Genomic DNA, 17,476 nt, shown 5'->3' on the forward strand with positions numbered 1-17,476 from the left:
TACGTTTGACTATAAAGGTAAAGAGTACACCTCCAGTATAACAAAAACATGTAGTGATTTAGTAAGAGTCCAACAAAATACGATCAAATCAATACCTTTGCAGATGATGTCATCGATGACGATGTTGAATAGAAGTCATCGTGACACTGACCGCGGAGTGTCAGGTCCTTCAGATGAGTCATCTTACATATGAACTGAGCGAGATCACGTGATGCAGAGGGACGTTCACTGAGATCAGCAGAGTAGATGTAAAGAGTCTCAATCTGTTATGATAGCAACATTATGTTGAATGAATACCAATAACAAAACATTCAAAACTGTATTCAACAATCAACAATATGTTTGAGTTATATTAATACCGTTGCCACAATAAAAAAACTCTTAACACAATATCATTTATTTTGTTGATAGTGTACAAGTCTTGACACCTGAAATTAGGACTAATTTAAATAGTTCCTGGATTCTTTTGAGACCAAGGTAATGGCATTTATTCATAACTGATAGATAATGACAGAGGTAATTAATAGGTTTTTGATTGACTCACTGTGGACTGGGCATTGCGGATACAGAAAAATATAATATTTTATAAATCATGTTGACCTGTTGACTGAGGGAGAAGCGGGTAAATATGAATGAAGGACTTGGCTCATGCTCTAAAGTCTTACAGAACAAAAGAGAATAACACAAGAAGGCAGAACGGTTTTGAGCAAGTTCCCAATCACACTACTCTTGAGAAAACCCTGTCCTCTCTTCCGTAATGAACCTGAACACCCTGATAATGTTATTGACTACAAAGTGGTGGATCCATGATTGTATAAAGACAGGACGGGATTTTCTTTTACCGGGCATGTGATCCGGTATTTTTACTGACCCTTATACATATTCACATTGGAATGAGTGAGGGTGTGTAGGAGGAGGGCGTTCTACATACTGGATGTCAAGTCTTAACCTGTTTTAATAGTAACATTGTGTTGGATAAACAATTGCTATTATTAAACTACCTTAAACAGATTCCACTTTACATCATGATACAGTAGCCATCCTTAATAATTATGCAATACGTTATTCTGACATTCGATTTAAATAGTACTTTAAAAAACTAATTTGACATAGCAGAAAAGTGTGAAAACAAATAAACATGGAACACTTTGTAATTTCAAAAGAGTGACAAAAATAATACAAACTGGGAAGAAGAGATTGATTTATCACTTGTGTAGGTTTTTAAATTTAAATATTTAGTCTCATCAGCATTCACAATTGAAATGGCAGTCTCTCCGTCAGCAATTCTGTAGCCCTTCGAATTGTCATATGAAATGTATATTATGCACTATTACTCCAATAATTTTCATTCTGTTTTTATATTATGACAGAAAGTTTACTTTTATCATCCACTTCCAGAAACGATCAACTTTTCGTACCTGCTCTTAACGGTGTACCAATAGGGAGAGTAAAATTCTACACTTGCGTTTGACTATAAAGGTACAGAGTACACCTCCAGTATAACAAAAACATGTAGTGATTTGTTAAGAGTCCAACAAAATACAATCAAATCAATACCTTTGCAGATGATGCCATCGATGAAGATGTTGAGTAGAGGTCATCGTGATACTGACCGTCGAGTGTCAGCTTCTTCAGATGGGTCATCTTACATATGAACTGAGCAAGATCACGTGATGCAAAGGGACGTTCACCGAGATCAGCAGAGTCGATGTCAAGAGTCTCAATCTGTTATGATAGCAACATAATGTTGAATGAATACCAATAACAAAACAATCAAAACTGTATTCAACAATCAACAATATGTTTGAGTTATATTAATACCGTTGCCACAATAAAAAACTCTTAACACAATATCATTTATTTTGTTGATAGTGTACAAGTCTTGACACCTGAAATAAAAGTACTAATTTAAATAGTTCCTGGATTTTTTTTTAGACCAAGGTAATGGCGTTTATTCATAACTGATAGATAAGGACAGAGGTAATTAATAGGTTTTTTGATTGACCCACTGTGGACTGGGCATTGCGGATACAGAAAAATATAATATTTTATAAATCATGTTGACCTGTTGACTGAGGGAGAAGCGGGTAAATATGAATGAAGAACTTGGCTCATGCTCTAAAGTCTTACAAAACAAAAGATAATAACACAAGAAGGCAGAACGGTCTTGAGCCAGTCCCCAATCACACTACTCTTGAGAAAACCCTGTCCTCTCTTCCGTAGAGAACCTGAACACCCTTATAATGTTATTGACTACAAAGTGGTGGATCCATGATTGTATAAAGACAGGACGGGATTTTCTTTTCCCGGGCATGTGATCCGGTATTTTTTACTGACCCTTATACATATTCACATTGGAATGAGTGAGGGTGTGTAGGAGGGAGGCAATCTACATACTGGATGTCAAGTCTTAACCTGTTTTAATAGTATCATTGTGTTCGATAAACAATTGCTAACATTAAACTACCTTAAACAAATTCCACTTTACATCATGATACAGTAGCCATCCTTAATAATTTTGCAATACGTTATTCTGACATTCGATTTAAATAGTACTTTGAAAAACTAATTTGACATAGCACAAAAGTGTGAAAACAAATAAACATGGAACACTTTGTAATTTCAAAAGAGTGACAAAAATAATAAAAACTGGGACAAAGAGATTCAATTTTTCATTTTTGTAGGTTTTTTAATTTAAATATTTAGTTTCATCAGTACTCACAATTGAAAAAGCTGTCTCTCCATTAGCAATTCCGTAGCCCTTCGAATTGTCATATGAAAAGTATATTATGCACTACTAGTCTAATAATTTTCATTCTGTTTTTATATTATGACAGAAAGTTTACTTTTATCATCCACTTCCAGAAACGATCAACTTTTCGTACCTGCTCTTAACGGTGTACCAATAGGGAGAGTAAAATTGTACACTTACGTTTGACTATAAAGGTAAAGAGTACACCTCCAGTATAACAAAAACATGTAGTGATTTAGTAAGAGTCCAACAAAATACGATCAAATCAATACCTTTGCAGATGATGTCATCGATGACGATGTTGAATAGAAGTCATCGTGACACTGACCGCGGAGTGTCAGGTCCTTCAGATGAGTCATCTTACATATGAACTGAGCGAGATCACGTGATGCAGAGGGACGTTCACTGAGATCAGCAGAGTCGATGTCAAGAGTCTCAATCTGTTATGATAGCAACATTATGTTGAATGAATACCAATAACAAAACATTCAAAACTGTATTCAACAATCAACAATATGTTTGAGTTATATTAATACCGTTGCCACAATAAAAAAACTCTTAACACAATATCATTTATTTTGTTGATAGTGTACAAGTCTTGACACCTGAAATTAGGACTAATTTAAATAGTTCCTGGATTCTTTTGAGACCAAGGTAATGGCATTTATTCATAACTAATAGATAATGACAGAGGTAATTAATAGGTTTTTGATTGACTCACTGTGGACTGGGCATTGCGGATACAGAAAAATATAATATTTTATAAATCATGTTGACCTGTTGACTGAGGGAGAAGCGGGTAAATATGAATGAAGGACTTGGCTCATGCTCTAAAGTCTTACAGAACAAAAGAGAATAACACAAGAAGGCAGAACGGTCTTGAGCAAGTTCCCAATCACACTACTCTTGAGAAAACCCTGTCCTCTCTTCCGTAATGAACCTGAACACCCTGATAATGTTATTGACTACAAAGTGGTGGATCCATGATTGTATAAAGACAGGACGGGATTTTCTTTTACCGGGCATGTGATCCGGTATTTCTACTGACCCTTATACATATTCACATTGGAATGAGTGAGGGTGTGTAGGAGGAGGGCGTTCTACATACTGGATGTCAAGTCTTAACCTGTTTTAATAGTAACATTGTGTTGGATAAACAATTGCTATTATTAAACTACCTTAAACAGATTCCACTTTACATCATGATACAGTAGCCATCCTTAATAATTATGCAATACGTTATTCTGACATTCGATTTAAATAGTACTTTGAAAAACTAATTTGACATAGCAGAAAAGTGTGAAAACAAATAAACATGGAACACTTTGTAATTTCAAAAGAGTGACAAAAATAATACAAACTGGGAAGAAGAGATTGATTTATCACTTGTGTAGGTTTTTAAGTTTAAATATTTAGTCTCATCAGCATTCACAATTGAAATGGCAGTCTCTCCGTCAGCAATTCTGTAGCCCTTCGAATTGTCATATGAAATGTATATTATGCACTATTACTCCAATAATTTTCATTCTGTTTTTATATTATGACAGAAAGTTTACTTTTATCATCCACTTCCAGAAACGATCAACTTTTCGTACCTGCTCTTAACGGTGTACCAATAGGGAGAGTAAAATTCTACACTTGCGTTTGACTATAAAGGTACAGAGTACACCTCCAGTATAACAAAAACATGTAGTGATTTGTTAAGAGTCCAACAAAATACAATCAAATCAATACCTTTGCAGATGATGCCATCGATGAAGATGTTGAGTAGAGGTCATCGTGATACTGACCGTCGAGTGTCAGCTTCTTCAGATGGGTCATCTTACATATGAACTGAGCGAGATCACGTGATGCAAAGGGACGTTCACCGAGATCAGCAGAGTCGATGTCAAGAGTCTCAATCTGTTATGATAGCAACATAATGTTGAATGAATACCAATAACAAAACAATCAAAACTGTATTCAACAATCAACAATATGTTTGAGTTATATTAATACCGTTGCCACAATAAAAAACTCTTAACACAATATCATTTATTTTGTTGATAGTGTACAAGTCTTGACACCTGAAATAAAAGTACTAATTTAAATAGTTCCTGGATTTTTTTTTAGACCAAGGTAATGGCGTTTATTCATAACTGATAGATAAGGACAGAGGTAATTAATAGGTTTTTTGATTGACCCACTGTGGACTGGGCATTGCGGATACAGAAAAATACAATATTTTATAAATCATGTTGACCTGTTGACTGAGGGAGAAGCGGGTAAATATGAATGAAGGACTTGGCTCATGTTCTAAAGTCTTACAGAACAAAAGAGAATAACACAAGAAGGCAGAACGGTCTTGAGCCAGTCCCCAATCACACTACTCTTGAGAAAACCCTGTCCTCTCTTCCGTAGAGAACCTGAACACCCTTATAATGTTATTGGTGGATCCATGATTGTATAAAGACAGGACGGGATTTTCTTTTCCCGGGCATGTAATCCGGTATTTTTACTACCCTTATACATATTCACATTGGAATGAGTGAAGGTGTGTAGGAGGGGGGGGGGGGCGTTTTACATACTGGATGTCAAGTCTTAACCTGTTTAAATAGTAACATTGTGTTGGATAAACAATTGCTAACATTAAACCACCTTAAACAGATTCCACTTTAAATCATGATACAGTAGCCATCCTTAATAATTATGCAATACGTTATTCTGACATTCGATTTAAATAGTACTTTGAAAAACTAATTTGACATAGCACAAAAGTGTGAAAACAAATAAACATGGAACACTTTGCAATTTCAGAAGAGTGACAAAAATAATAAAAACTAAATAATAAAAAACAAATTCCACTTTACATTATGATACAGTAGTCATCCTTAATAATTATGCAATACGTTATTCTGACATTCGATTTAAATAGTACTTTGAAAAACTAATTTGACATAGCATAAAAGTGTGAAAACAAATAAACATGGAACACTTTGCAATTTCAGAAGAGTGACAAAAATAATATAAAACTGGGACAAAGAGATTCGATTTTTCATTTTTGTAGGTTTTTAAATTTAAATATTTAGTCCCATCAGCATTCACAATTGAAATGGCAGTCTTTCCATGAGCAATTCCGTAGCCCTTCGAATTGTCATATGAAATGTATATTATGCACTATTACTCTAATAATTTTCATTCTGTTTTTATATTATGACAGAAAGTTTACTTTTATCATCCACTTCCAGAAACGATCAACTTTTCGTACCTGCTCTTAACGGTGTACCAATAGGGAGAGTAAAATTCTACACTTGCGTTTGACTATAAACGTACAGAGTACACCTCCAGTATAACTAAAACATGTAGTGATTTGTTAAGAGTCCAACAAAATACAATCAAATCAATACCTTTGCAGATGGTGCCATCGATGACGATGTTGAATAGAAGTCATCGTGACACTGACCGCGGAGTCTCAGGTCCTTCAGATGAGTCATCTTACAGATGAACTGAGCGAGATCACGTGATGCAGAGGGACGTTCACTGAGATCAGCAGAGTAGATGTAAAGAGTCTCAATCTGTTATGATAGCAACATAATGTTGAATGAATACCAATAACAAAACAATCAAAACTGTATTCAACAATCAACAATATGTTTGAGTTATATTAATACCGTTGCCACAATAAAAAACTCTTAAGACAATATCATTTATTTTGTTGATAGTGTACAAGTCTTGACACCTGAAATAAAAGTACTAATTTAAATAGTTCCTGGAGTTTTTTTTAGACCAAGGTAATGGCGTTTATTCATAACTGATAGATAAGGACAAAGGTAATTAATAGGTTTTTTGATTGACCCACTGTGGACTGGGCATTGCGGATACAGAAAAATACAATATTTTATAAATCATGTTGACCTGTTGACTGAGGGAGAAGCGGGTAAATATGAATGAAGGACTTGGCTCATGTTCTAAAGTCTTACAGAACAAAAGAGAATAACACAAGAAGGCAGAACGGTCTTGAGCCAGTCCCCAATCACACTACTCTTGAGAAAACCCTGTCCTCTCTTCCGTAGAGAACCTGAACACCCTTATAATGTTATTGGTGGATCCATGATTGTATAAAGACAGGACGGGATTTTCTTTTCCCGGGCATGTAATCCGGTATTTTTACTACCCTTATACATATTCACATTGGAATGAGTGAAGGTGTGTAGGAGGGGGGGCGTTCTACATACTGGATGTCAAGTCTTAACCTGTTTTAATAGTAACATTGTGTTGGATAAACAATTGCTAACATTAAACTACCTTAAACAGATTCCACTTTAAATCATGATACAGTAGCCATCCTTAATAATTATGCAATACGTTATTCTGACATTCGATTTAAATAGTACTTTGAAAAACTAATTTGACATAGCACAAAAGTGTGAAAACAAATAAACATGGAACACTTTGCAATTTCAGAAGAGTGACAAAAATAATAAAAACTAAATAATAAAAAACAAATTCCACTTTACATTATGATACAGTAGTCATCCTTAATAATTATGCAATACGTTATTCTGACATTCGATTTAAATAGTACTTTGAAAAACTAATTTGACATAGCATAAAAGTGTGAAAACAAATAAACATGGAACACTTTGCAATTTCAGAAGAGTGACAAAAATAATATAAAACTGGGACAAAGAGATTCGATTTTTCATTTTTGTAGGTTTTTAAATTTAAATATTTAGTCCCATCAGCATTCACAATTGAAATGGCAGTCTTTCCATGAGCAATTCCGTAGCCCTTCGAATTGTCATATGAAATGTATATTATGCACTATTACTCTAATAATTTTCATTCTGTTTTTATATTATGACAGAAAGTTTACTTTTATCATCCACTTCCAGAAACGATCAACTTTTCGTACCTGCTCTTAACGGTGTACCAATAGGGAGAGTAAAATTCTACACTTGCGTTTGACTATAAAGGTACAGAGTACACCTCCAGTATAACTAAAACATGTAGTGATTTGTTAAGAGTCCAACAAAATACAATCAAATCAATACCTTTGCAGATGATGCCATCGATGACGATGTTGAATAGAAGTCATCGTGACACTGACCGCGGAGTCTCAGGTCCTTCAGATGAGTCATCTTACAGATGAACTGAGCGAGATCACGTAATGCAGAGGGACGTTCACTGAGATCAGCAGAGTAGATGTAAAGAGTCTCAATCTGTTATGATAGCAACATAATGTTGAATGAATACCAATAACAAAACATTCAAAACTGTATTCAACAATCAACAATATGTTTGAGTTATATTAATACCGTTGCCACAATAAAAAAACTCTTAAGACAATATCATTTATTTTGTTGATAGTGTACAAGTCTTGACACCTGAAATAAAAGTACTAATTTAAATAGTTCCTGGATTTTTTTTTAGACCAAGGTAATGGCGTTTATTCATAACTGATAGATAAGGACAGAGGTAATTAATAGGTTTTTTGATTGACCCACTGTGGACTGGGCATTGCGGATACAGAAAAATACAATATTTTATAAATCATGTTGACCTGTTGACTGAGGGAGAAGCGGGTAAATATGAATGAAGGACTTGGCTCATGTTCTAAAGTCTTACAGAACAAAAGAGAATAACACAAGAAGGCAGAACGGTCTTGAGCCAGTCCCCAATCACACTACTCTTGAGAAAACCCTGTCCTCTCTTCCGTAGAGAACCTGAACACCCTTATAATGTTATTGGTAGATCCATGATTGTATAAAGACAGGACGGGATTTTCTTTTCCCGGGCATGTAATCCGGTATTTTTACTACCCTTATACATATTCACATTGGAATGAGTGAAGGTGTGTAGGAGGGGGGGGGGGGGCGTTCTACATACTGGATGTCAAGTCTTAACCTGTTTTAATAGTAACATTGTGTTGGATAAACAATTGCTAACATTAAACTACCTTAAACAGATTCCACTTTAAATCATGATACAGTAGCCATCCTTAATAATTATGCAATACGTTATTCTGACATTCGATTTAAATAGTACTTTGAAAAACTAATTTGACATAGCACAAAAGTGTGAAAACAAATAAACATGGAACACTTTGCAATTTCAGAAGAGTGACAAAAATAATAAAAACTAAATAATAAAAAACAAATTCCACTTTACATTATGATACAGTAGTCATCCTTAATAATTATGCAATACGTTATTCTGACATTCGATTTAAATAGTACTTTGAAAAACTAATTTGACATAGCATAAAAGTGTGAAAACAAATAAACATGGAACACTTTGCAATTTCAGAAGAGTGACAAAAATAATATAAAACTGGGACAAAGAGATTCGATTTTTCATTTTTGTAGGTTTTTAAATTTAAATATTTAGTCCCATGAGCATTCACAATTGAAATGGCAGTCTTTCCATCAGCAATTCCGTAGCCCTTCGAATTGTCATATGAAATGTATTTTATGCACTATTACTCTAATAATTTTCATTCTGTTTTTATATTATGACAGAAAGTTTACTTTTATCATCCACTTCCAGAAACGATCAACTTTTCGTACCTGCTCTTAACGGTGTACCAATAGGGAGAGTAAAATTCTACACTTGCGTTTGACTATAAAGGTACAGAGTACACCTCCAGTATAACAAAAACATGTAGTGATTTTTTAAGAGTCCAACAAAATACAATCAAATCAATACCTTTGCAGATGATGCCATCGATAAAGATGTTGAGTAGAGGTCATCGTGATACTGACCGTCGAGTGTCAGCTTCTTCAGATGGGTCATCTTACATATGAACTGAGCGAGATCACGTGATGCAAAGGGACGTTCACCGAGATCAGCAGAGTCGATGTCAAGAGTCTCAATCTGTTATGATAGCAACATAATGTTGAATGAATACCAATAACAAAACAATCAAAACTGTATTCAACAATCAACAATATGTTTGAGTTATATTAATACCGTTGCCACAATAAAAAACTCTTAACACAATATCATTTATTTTGTTGATAGTGTACAAGTCTTGACACCTGAAATAAAAGTACTAATTTAAATAGTTCCTGGATTTTTTTTTAGACCAAGGTAATGGCGTTTATTCATAACTGATAGATAAGGACAGAGGTAATTAATAGGTTTTTTGATTGACCCACTGTGGACTGGGCATTGCGGATACAGAAAAATACAATATTTTATAAATCATGTTGACCTGTTGACTGAGGGAGAAGCGGGTAAATATGAATGAAGGACTTGGCTCATGTTCTAAAGTCTTACAGAACAAAAGAGAATAACACAAGAAGGCAGAACGGTCTTGAGCCAGTCCCCAATCACACTACTCTTGAGAAAACCCTGTCCTCTCTTCCGTAGAGAACCTGAACACCCTTATAATGTTATTGGTGGATCCATGATTGTATAAAGACAGGACGGGATTTTCTTTTCCCGGGCATGTAATCCGGTATTTTTACTACCCTTATACATATTCACATTGGAATGAGTGAAGGTGTGTAGGAGGGGGGGGGGGGGCGTTCTACATACTGGATGTCAAGTCTTAACCTGTTTTAATAGTAACATTGTGTTGGATAAACAATTGCTAACATTAAACTACCTTAAACAGATTCCACTTTAAATCATGATACAGTAGCCATCCTTAATAATTATGCAATACGTTATTCTGACATTCGATTTAAATAGTACTTTGAAAAACTAATTTGACATAGCACAAAAGTGTGAAAACAAATAAACATGGAACACTTTGCAATTTCAGAAGAGTGACAAAAATAATAAAAACTAAATAATAAAAAACAAATTCCACTTTACATTATGATACAGTAGTCATCCTTAATAATTATGCAATACGTTATTCTGACATTCGATTTAAATAGTACTTTGAAAAACTAATTTGACATAGCATAAAAGTGTGAAAACAAATAAACATGGAACACTTTGCAATTTCAGAAGAGTGACAAAAATAATATAAAACTGGGACAAAGAGATTCGATTTTTCATTTTTGTAGGTTTTTAAATTTAAATATTTAGTCCCATCAGCATTCACAATTGAAATGGCAGTCTTTCCATGAGCAATTCCGTAGCCCTTCGAATTGTCATATGAAATGTATATTATGCACTATTACTCTAATAATTTTCATTCTGTTTTTATATTATGACAGAAAGTTTACTTTTATCATCCACTTCCAGAAACGATCAACTTTTCGTACCTGCTCTTAACGGTGTACCAATAGGGAGAGTAAAATTCTACACTTGCGTTTGACTATAAAGGTACAGAGTACACCTCCAGTATAACAAAAACATGTAGTGATTTGTTAAGAGTCCAACAAAATACAATCAAATCAATACCTTTGCAGATGATGCCATCGATGACGATGTTGAATAGAAGTCATCGTGACACTGACCGCGGAGTCTCAGGTCCTTCAGATGAGTCATCTTACAGATGAACTGAGCGAGATCACGTGATGCAGAGGGACGTTCACTGAGATCAGCAGAGTAGATGTAAAGAGTCTCAATCTGTTATGATAGCAACATTATGTTGAATGAATACCAATAACAAAACATTCAAAACTGTATTCAACAATCAACAATATGTTTGAGTTATATTAATACCGTTGCCACAATAAAAAACTCTTAACACAATATCATTTATTTTGTTGATGGTGTACAAGTCTTGACACCTGAAATTAGTACTAATTTAAATAGTTCCTGGATTCTTTTGAGACCAAGGTAATGGCGTTTATTCATAACTGATAGATAAGGACAGAGGTAATCAATAGGTTTTTGATTGACTCACTGTGGACTGGGCTTTGCGGATAAAGAAAAGTACAATATTTTATAAATCATGTTGACCTGTTGACTGAGGGAGAAGCAGGTAAATATGAATGAAGGACTTGGCTCATGCTCTAAAGTCTTACAGAACAAAAGATAATAACACAAGAAGGCAGAACGGTCTTGAGCCAGTCCCTAATCACACTACTCTTGAGAAAACCCTGTCCTCTCTTCCGTAGAGAACCTGAACACACTTATAATGTTATTGACTACAAAGTGGTGGATCCATGATTGTATAAAGACAGGACGGTATTTTCTTTTCCCGGGCATCTGATCCGGTATTTTTACTACCCTTATACATATTCACATTGGAATGAGTGAGGGTGTGTAGGAGGGGGGCGTTCTACATACTGGCTGTCAAGTCTTAACCTATTTTAATAGTAACATTGTGTTGGATAAACAATTGCTAACATTAAACTACCTTAAACGAATTCCACTTTACATCATGATACAGTAGCCATCCTTAATAATTTACATATGCAATACGTTATTCTGACATTCGATTTAAATAGTACTTTGAAAAAGTAATTTTACATAGCACAATCGTGTGAAAACAAATATACATGGAACACTTTGCAATTTCAAAAGAGTGACAAAAATAATACAAACTGGGAAGAAGAGATTGATTTTTCACTTGTGTAGGTTTTTAAATTTAAATATTTAGTCTCATCAGCATTCACAATTGAAATGGCAGTCTCTCCGTCAGCAATTCCGTAGCCCTTCGAATTGTCATATGAAATGTATATTATGCACTATTACTCCAATAATTTTCATTCTGTTTTTATATTATGACAGAAAGTTTACTTTTAGCATCCACTTCCAGAAACGATCAACTTTTCGTATGTGCTCTTAACGGTGTTCCAATAAGGAAAGTAAAATTGTACACTTGCGTTTGACTAAAAGGAAAGACTACACCTCTAGTATATCCAAAACATGAAGGGATTTGTCGAGAGCCCTGAAATATACGATCAAATCAATACCTTTACGGTTAATGCCATCGATGATAATTTTGAATAGAAGTCATCGTGATACTGATCGTGGAGTGTCAGCTTCTTCAGATGAGTCATCTTATAGATGAACTGAGCGAGATCACGCGATGCAGAGGGACGTTTACTGAGATCACCAGAGCAGATCTCAAGAGTCTTAATCTGTTATGATAGCAACATTTTGTTAAATGAATACTAATAACAAACCATTAAAAAATATATTCAAATTTCAGCTATATTTTTAAAATTGTATTCATATCGTCCCCATTATGAAAATCCTTAACACAACAACATTCATTTTGTATGAGGAACAAGTCTTGACCCCTAAAATATGTACTAATTTTAGTAGTCTCTCGATTCTTTGAGACCGATAGGATGGTGTTTATTCATAACTGTTTTTTCATAATATGTTTTTGATTGATCACATTGGGACTGTGGGCATTACGGACAAAGAAGATGATAATACTTTCTAGATCATGTTGACCTGTTGACTGAGGGAGTAGTGGGGAAATATGAATGAAGGACTTGGCTCATGATCTAAAGTCGTACACAAAAGAGAATAAAAGAAGTAGGCAGAACGTTGGTCGCAAAGCAGTCACCAAACAGACTACTCTTGAAGGAAAATGTGCGCTTTCGATCGGGGGATAGTCTGAACACCCTGATTATGTTATTGACGACAGTATAATGACGGATCCATGATTGTCAGAGAGGAGGAGATTTTTTTTTCCCCGGGCATATAATCCGGTAACTTTACTGATCCTACTACATTTTCACATCGGAATAAGTGAGGGGGTGGTGGTGAGGGAAGGGTGGGGTGATCCACATACTGGATGTCAAATCTCAATCTGTTATAATAGGAACATTGTATTGGATAAAAAGTTGCTGACATTAAAATACATACAAATATTGTTATACTTTACATCATGAGACAGTTGCCATCCTCATTCATGTACAAAGGCAAAACGTTATTCTGACATTTTGATTCAAGAAAAGTTTAAAAACAAATATATACGGAACACTTTGGAGTTTCCAAAGGGGTACATAAACAATTCAAACAGGAACCAACATATTCGATTTATCATTTGTGTAGGTCTTTAAATTAAACTATTTAGTCTCATCAGTATTCAGGATTAAAATAGCCGTCTCTCCATCAGCAATTCCTTAGCACTCCGAATTGTCATATGCAATGAAAAATATGGTACATATATTATCCAATATCAATCTTTATAATCTTCATTCTGTGTATGTACTATGGCAAAAAGTTCACGTTTCGCTTCCACTTCCTGAAGCGATCAATTGTTCCTATCTGCTTGCTCTTATCGATGTACCAACACTAGGGAGAGTAAAATTGTACACTTGCGATTGACTATATAGGAAAGAGTACACCAACAGTATAACAAAACATGTAGTGATTTGCTATGAGTCCCAAAATATATGATCAAATCAGTACCTTTGCAGATGATGCCATCGATGACGCTGTTGAGTAGAAGTCATCGTGATACTGACCGCCGAGTGTCAGGTCCTTCAGATGAGTCATCTTGCAGATGAACTGTGCGAGATCACGTGATACAGAGGGACGTCCACTGATATCACCAGAGTGGATGTTAAGAGGCAGAGGGTCAATCTGTTACGATAGTAACATTATGTTGAATGAATACTAATAACAAACCATTAAACATATATTCAAAATGTAGCTATATGTTTAAAATTGTATTGATATCGTCGCCAATTTGAGAATCCTTTAAACAACAACATTTATTTTGTAATGAGGTACAATTCTTGACCCCTAAAATATGTACTAATTTCAGTAGTCTATCGAATCGTTAACTTGTACGGGACTACACTCGTGGGTATTGGAGTAATTAAATGACTGTACGTATTTGTAATATTTGTGTAACAGCAGATTTTTATGATTTGGGAAATTAACTTGTACGGGACTACACTCGTGGGTATTGGAGTAATTAATTGACCGTACGTATATGTAATATTTGTGTAACAGCATATTTCTATGAATTTAGATGTTGATGTAGTTGTCAATAAACAGTCTGTAGAACTCATTTATGAGAGTGTCTGGCTATTTTGTATATCCAGGGAAAATCTTGACAATGAGACAGTTGTCATCCTCATTCATTTAAGAAAAGTGTAAAAACAAATATATGCACTTTGTAGCTTCCAAAGGGGTAAATAAATAATACAAACAGGGACCAACGGATTCGATTTATCATTTTTGTAGGCCTTTAAATTAAACTATTTAGTCTCATCAGTATTCACAATTGAAATAGCCGTCTCTCCATTAGCAATTCCGTAGCACTCCGATTGTCATATGCAATGAAAAATAAGGTACATATTATCCAATATCAATCTTTATAATCTTCATTCTGTATATGTACTATGGCAGAAAGTTAACTTTTCGCTTCCACTTCCTGAAGCGATCAATTTTTCCTACATGCTTGCTCTTATCGATGTACCAGTCTTGTGATTGACTATATTAGGAAAGAGTACACCAATAGTATAAGAAAAACATGTAGTGATTTGCTAAGAGTCCCAAAATATATGATCAAATCAGTACCTTTGCGGATGATGCCATCGATGACGCTGTTGAGTAGAAAGCATCGTGATACCATGGACCTACTGTAGTACTAGTAGGTCCATGGTGATACTGACCCTTGAGTGTCAGGTCCTTCAGATGAGTCATCTTACAGATGAACTGAGCGAGATCACGTGATGCTGAGGGACGTTCACTGAGATCATCAGAGTGAATGTTAAGAGTCTCAATCTGTTGTAATAGTACGACAACAGGTTGGATAAACAATTGCTGACATTACTATACTGAATTATATATAACATTACATTTGTTTTGCTTCCACTAAAAGCGTAATTTTTTTCCTAATTGTTTTTTTCTCAACGGCGTACTAGTTTATACAGTAAAATCACTGAATTTAGTCTGACTATCGAAATTAGTAAACTTCCAGTGGATCCCCCCATCCGTCATCTCGGCCGTGTAATATCCGATTAACGCGTCAATTGCATGCCTCTCCTCTGTCCTGTAATGAGCAATATAGGAGTCCCTGATATGCATTCGAAAAAAAAGTATATAGCGTGAATCAATTATGCAGAATTTTAATTCAATGCATTTTCAGAAGACTAAATAATCGTGTCTCTAGATATGTCTGGACTCTTGAAAACGATACTATATTGGAGAAATATTTTCCTTTATCAGATGTAAACATATTCATTTTAGTTTTTGTAAAACTTAAAGATGCATACGTAAATTTGCATTAAGAATGAATATGGAAATTACATAATTATTACGTATTACGTAGGAATGTCGTGGTCGAGTGGTTTAAGGCGCTTGAATGGAGATGTGAAGGTCGAGTGTTCGAATCCCGACACGGCATTAATGTCCTTTGGCAAGATATTAACCTGCACTTGCTTCTCTCCACCCAGGTGTTAAAATAGGTACCCGGTAGGACAGTGGGAAAAAACGTGTACTTTTTCATTTTTTAACGTTAATTTTACCTTTTTGGGGAGATGGGCCCCCCTAAGGAATCCTGGATCCGCGCCTGCGGTAGGATGCGACAGTCATTGTCGGGCAAACAGTTTTGAGCGTCAAGTAACGCCTGGCTGGAATGCCTCCCAGGGAGTGCAGATTGTGCACACAGTGTATGCGGGTAAGTATTGAATCATTACAAAATGGTCAGACTAAACCTTGTTTAATGTAGAAACCTTTTATAATTGTTTAATATTATGAAATTGTTGATTTTGAATTGTGATAATTATATGCATTAAAAAAAAAATCCTTATTTGAACTTTATCAGAGTATTTAGAACTACTACCATGATTTCTACAGCCAAACACAACCATTATTTCCCAGGAAATAATTATCTGTCTCTATTACTCACCAACTGCTGATATATATTGGGAAAATTTCATTTAATTTTTTTGCGTCTTTAAAAAAAATTTAATCTCCATTCTCAAGTATCTTTTTTAATGAATTCCTAACATTGATTTAAAAACGAATAATAACAATTTGATATCAATTCAAACATCCCTGTTATGAAGATATACATGCTAGTCTCTATTCGCAATTCCGCCTGTTCGTGAATATAAGCAATTCGTCCCTATTTTCACGAAGTGACGGTAGTGAGGAAAATCGCATACAATTTGCGTGACGATTGTCCTCACTACTGTCACTTCGTGAAAATAGGAACGAATTATAGCACATGTTAATGACATGCACATCTAATTGTTATGTCACATCTGACGGGTATATCCGAGTTTGACGAACATGCTATCAAAATGTGCGTAGGACCTTAGGGAAGAGACATGAAAAGACAATGCGAAATGCAAAGCGGATACTACGTAACGGAAATGACGATAGTAGGGCGTCCTAGCCCCCCTTATACACTAAGTGTTAATTTCATACAATTCACATGTTACGACCTTTGAGATAATATATTTGTGAAAGCAGAGCATTTGGAAAGATATGCTTTTATAGACTACATGCCTCAAAATCTAGTTAAAATAATTTGAGATTGGGTCATTTAAATAATTAGAAACACCCTAACCAGAAATTTTGACAGCAAAAACAAAAAAGTGTGATGGGGTAGGTGAAAAAATGTCTCAACCGCATCGGAAAAGTAATTTAAAAAACTTCAAGGATAGGTGCTGAACAGGGTTGAAATAGTGAGAGAGAGAGAGAGAGAGAGAGAAAGAAAGAGAGAGAGAGAGAGAGTTTATTTCAGAGAGAGAAAAATATTTGTTATTGTTGTTGAATATTTCTAATTGTTTCCCGATATGCGTGCCATAGACGTTTGAAATTTAAATTTGTTTTTCTATATTAAGCAAATTTCTGTTTCCCAGTATTTTCCTAAATTATTTCAATCCTGACTGAATTTGGCATCCATTTTTTAAA

General features: G+C 34.8%; 1 protein-coding gene across 1 annotated transcript; it reads right to left on the bottom strand.

Annotated features, from left to right (window-relative positions):
* Nucleotides 1-83: 83 nt before the first annotated feature.
* Nucleotides 84-15,454, bottom strand: LOC105440053. Its single transcript, XM_030995053.1, has 8 exons — nt 15,131-15,454; nt 14,012-14,185; nt 12,556-12,723; nt 11,093-11,260; nt 7,786-7,953; nt 4,487-4,654; nt 1,558-1,725; nt 84-263 (listed from the first exon to the last, which is right to left on the bottom strand). Exons 1-8 carry the CDS (start codon nt 15,254-15,256, stop codon nt 84-86), a joined length of 1,320 nt encoding a protein of 439 aa, XP_030850913.1. The 5' UTR covers nt 15,257-15,454.
* Between the last annotated feature and the right edge of the window lie 2,022 nt (nt 15,455-17,476).

Source organism: Strongylocentrotus purpuratus, unplaced genomic scaffold (genome assembly GCF_000002235.5).
Source record: "Strongylocentrotus purpuratus isolate Spur 01 unplaced genomic scaffold, Spur_5.0 spur5_scaffold_21, whole genome shotgun sequence".
In the NCBI taxonomy this organism is placed as follows: Eukaryota; Metazoa; Echinodermata; class Echinoidea; order Camarodonta; family Strongylocentrotidae; genus Strongylocentrotus; species Strongylocentrotus purpuratus.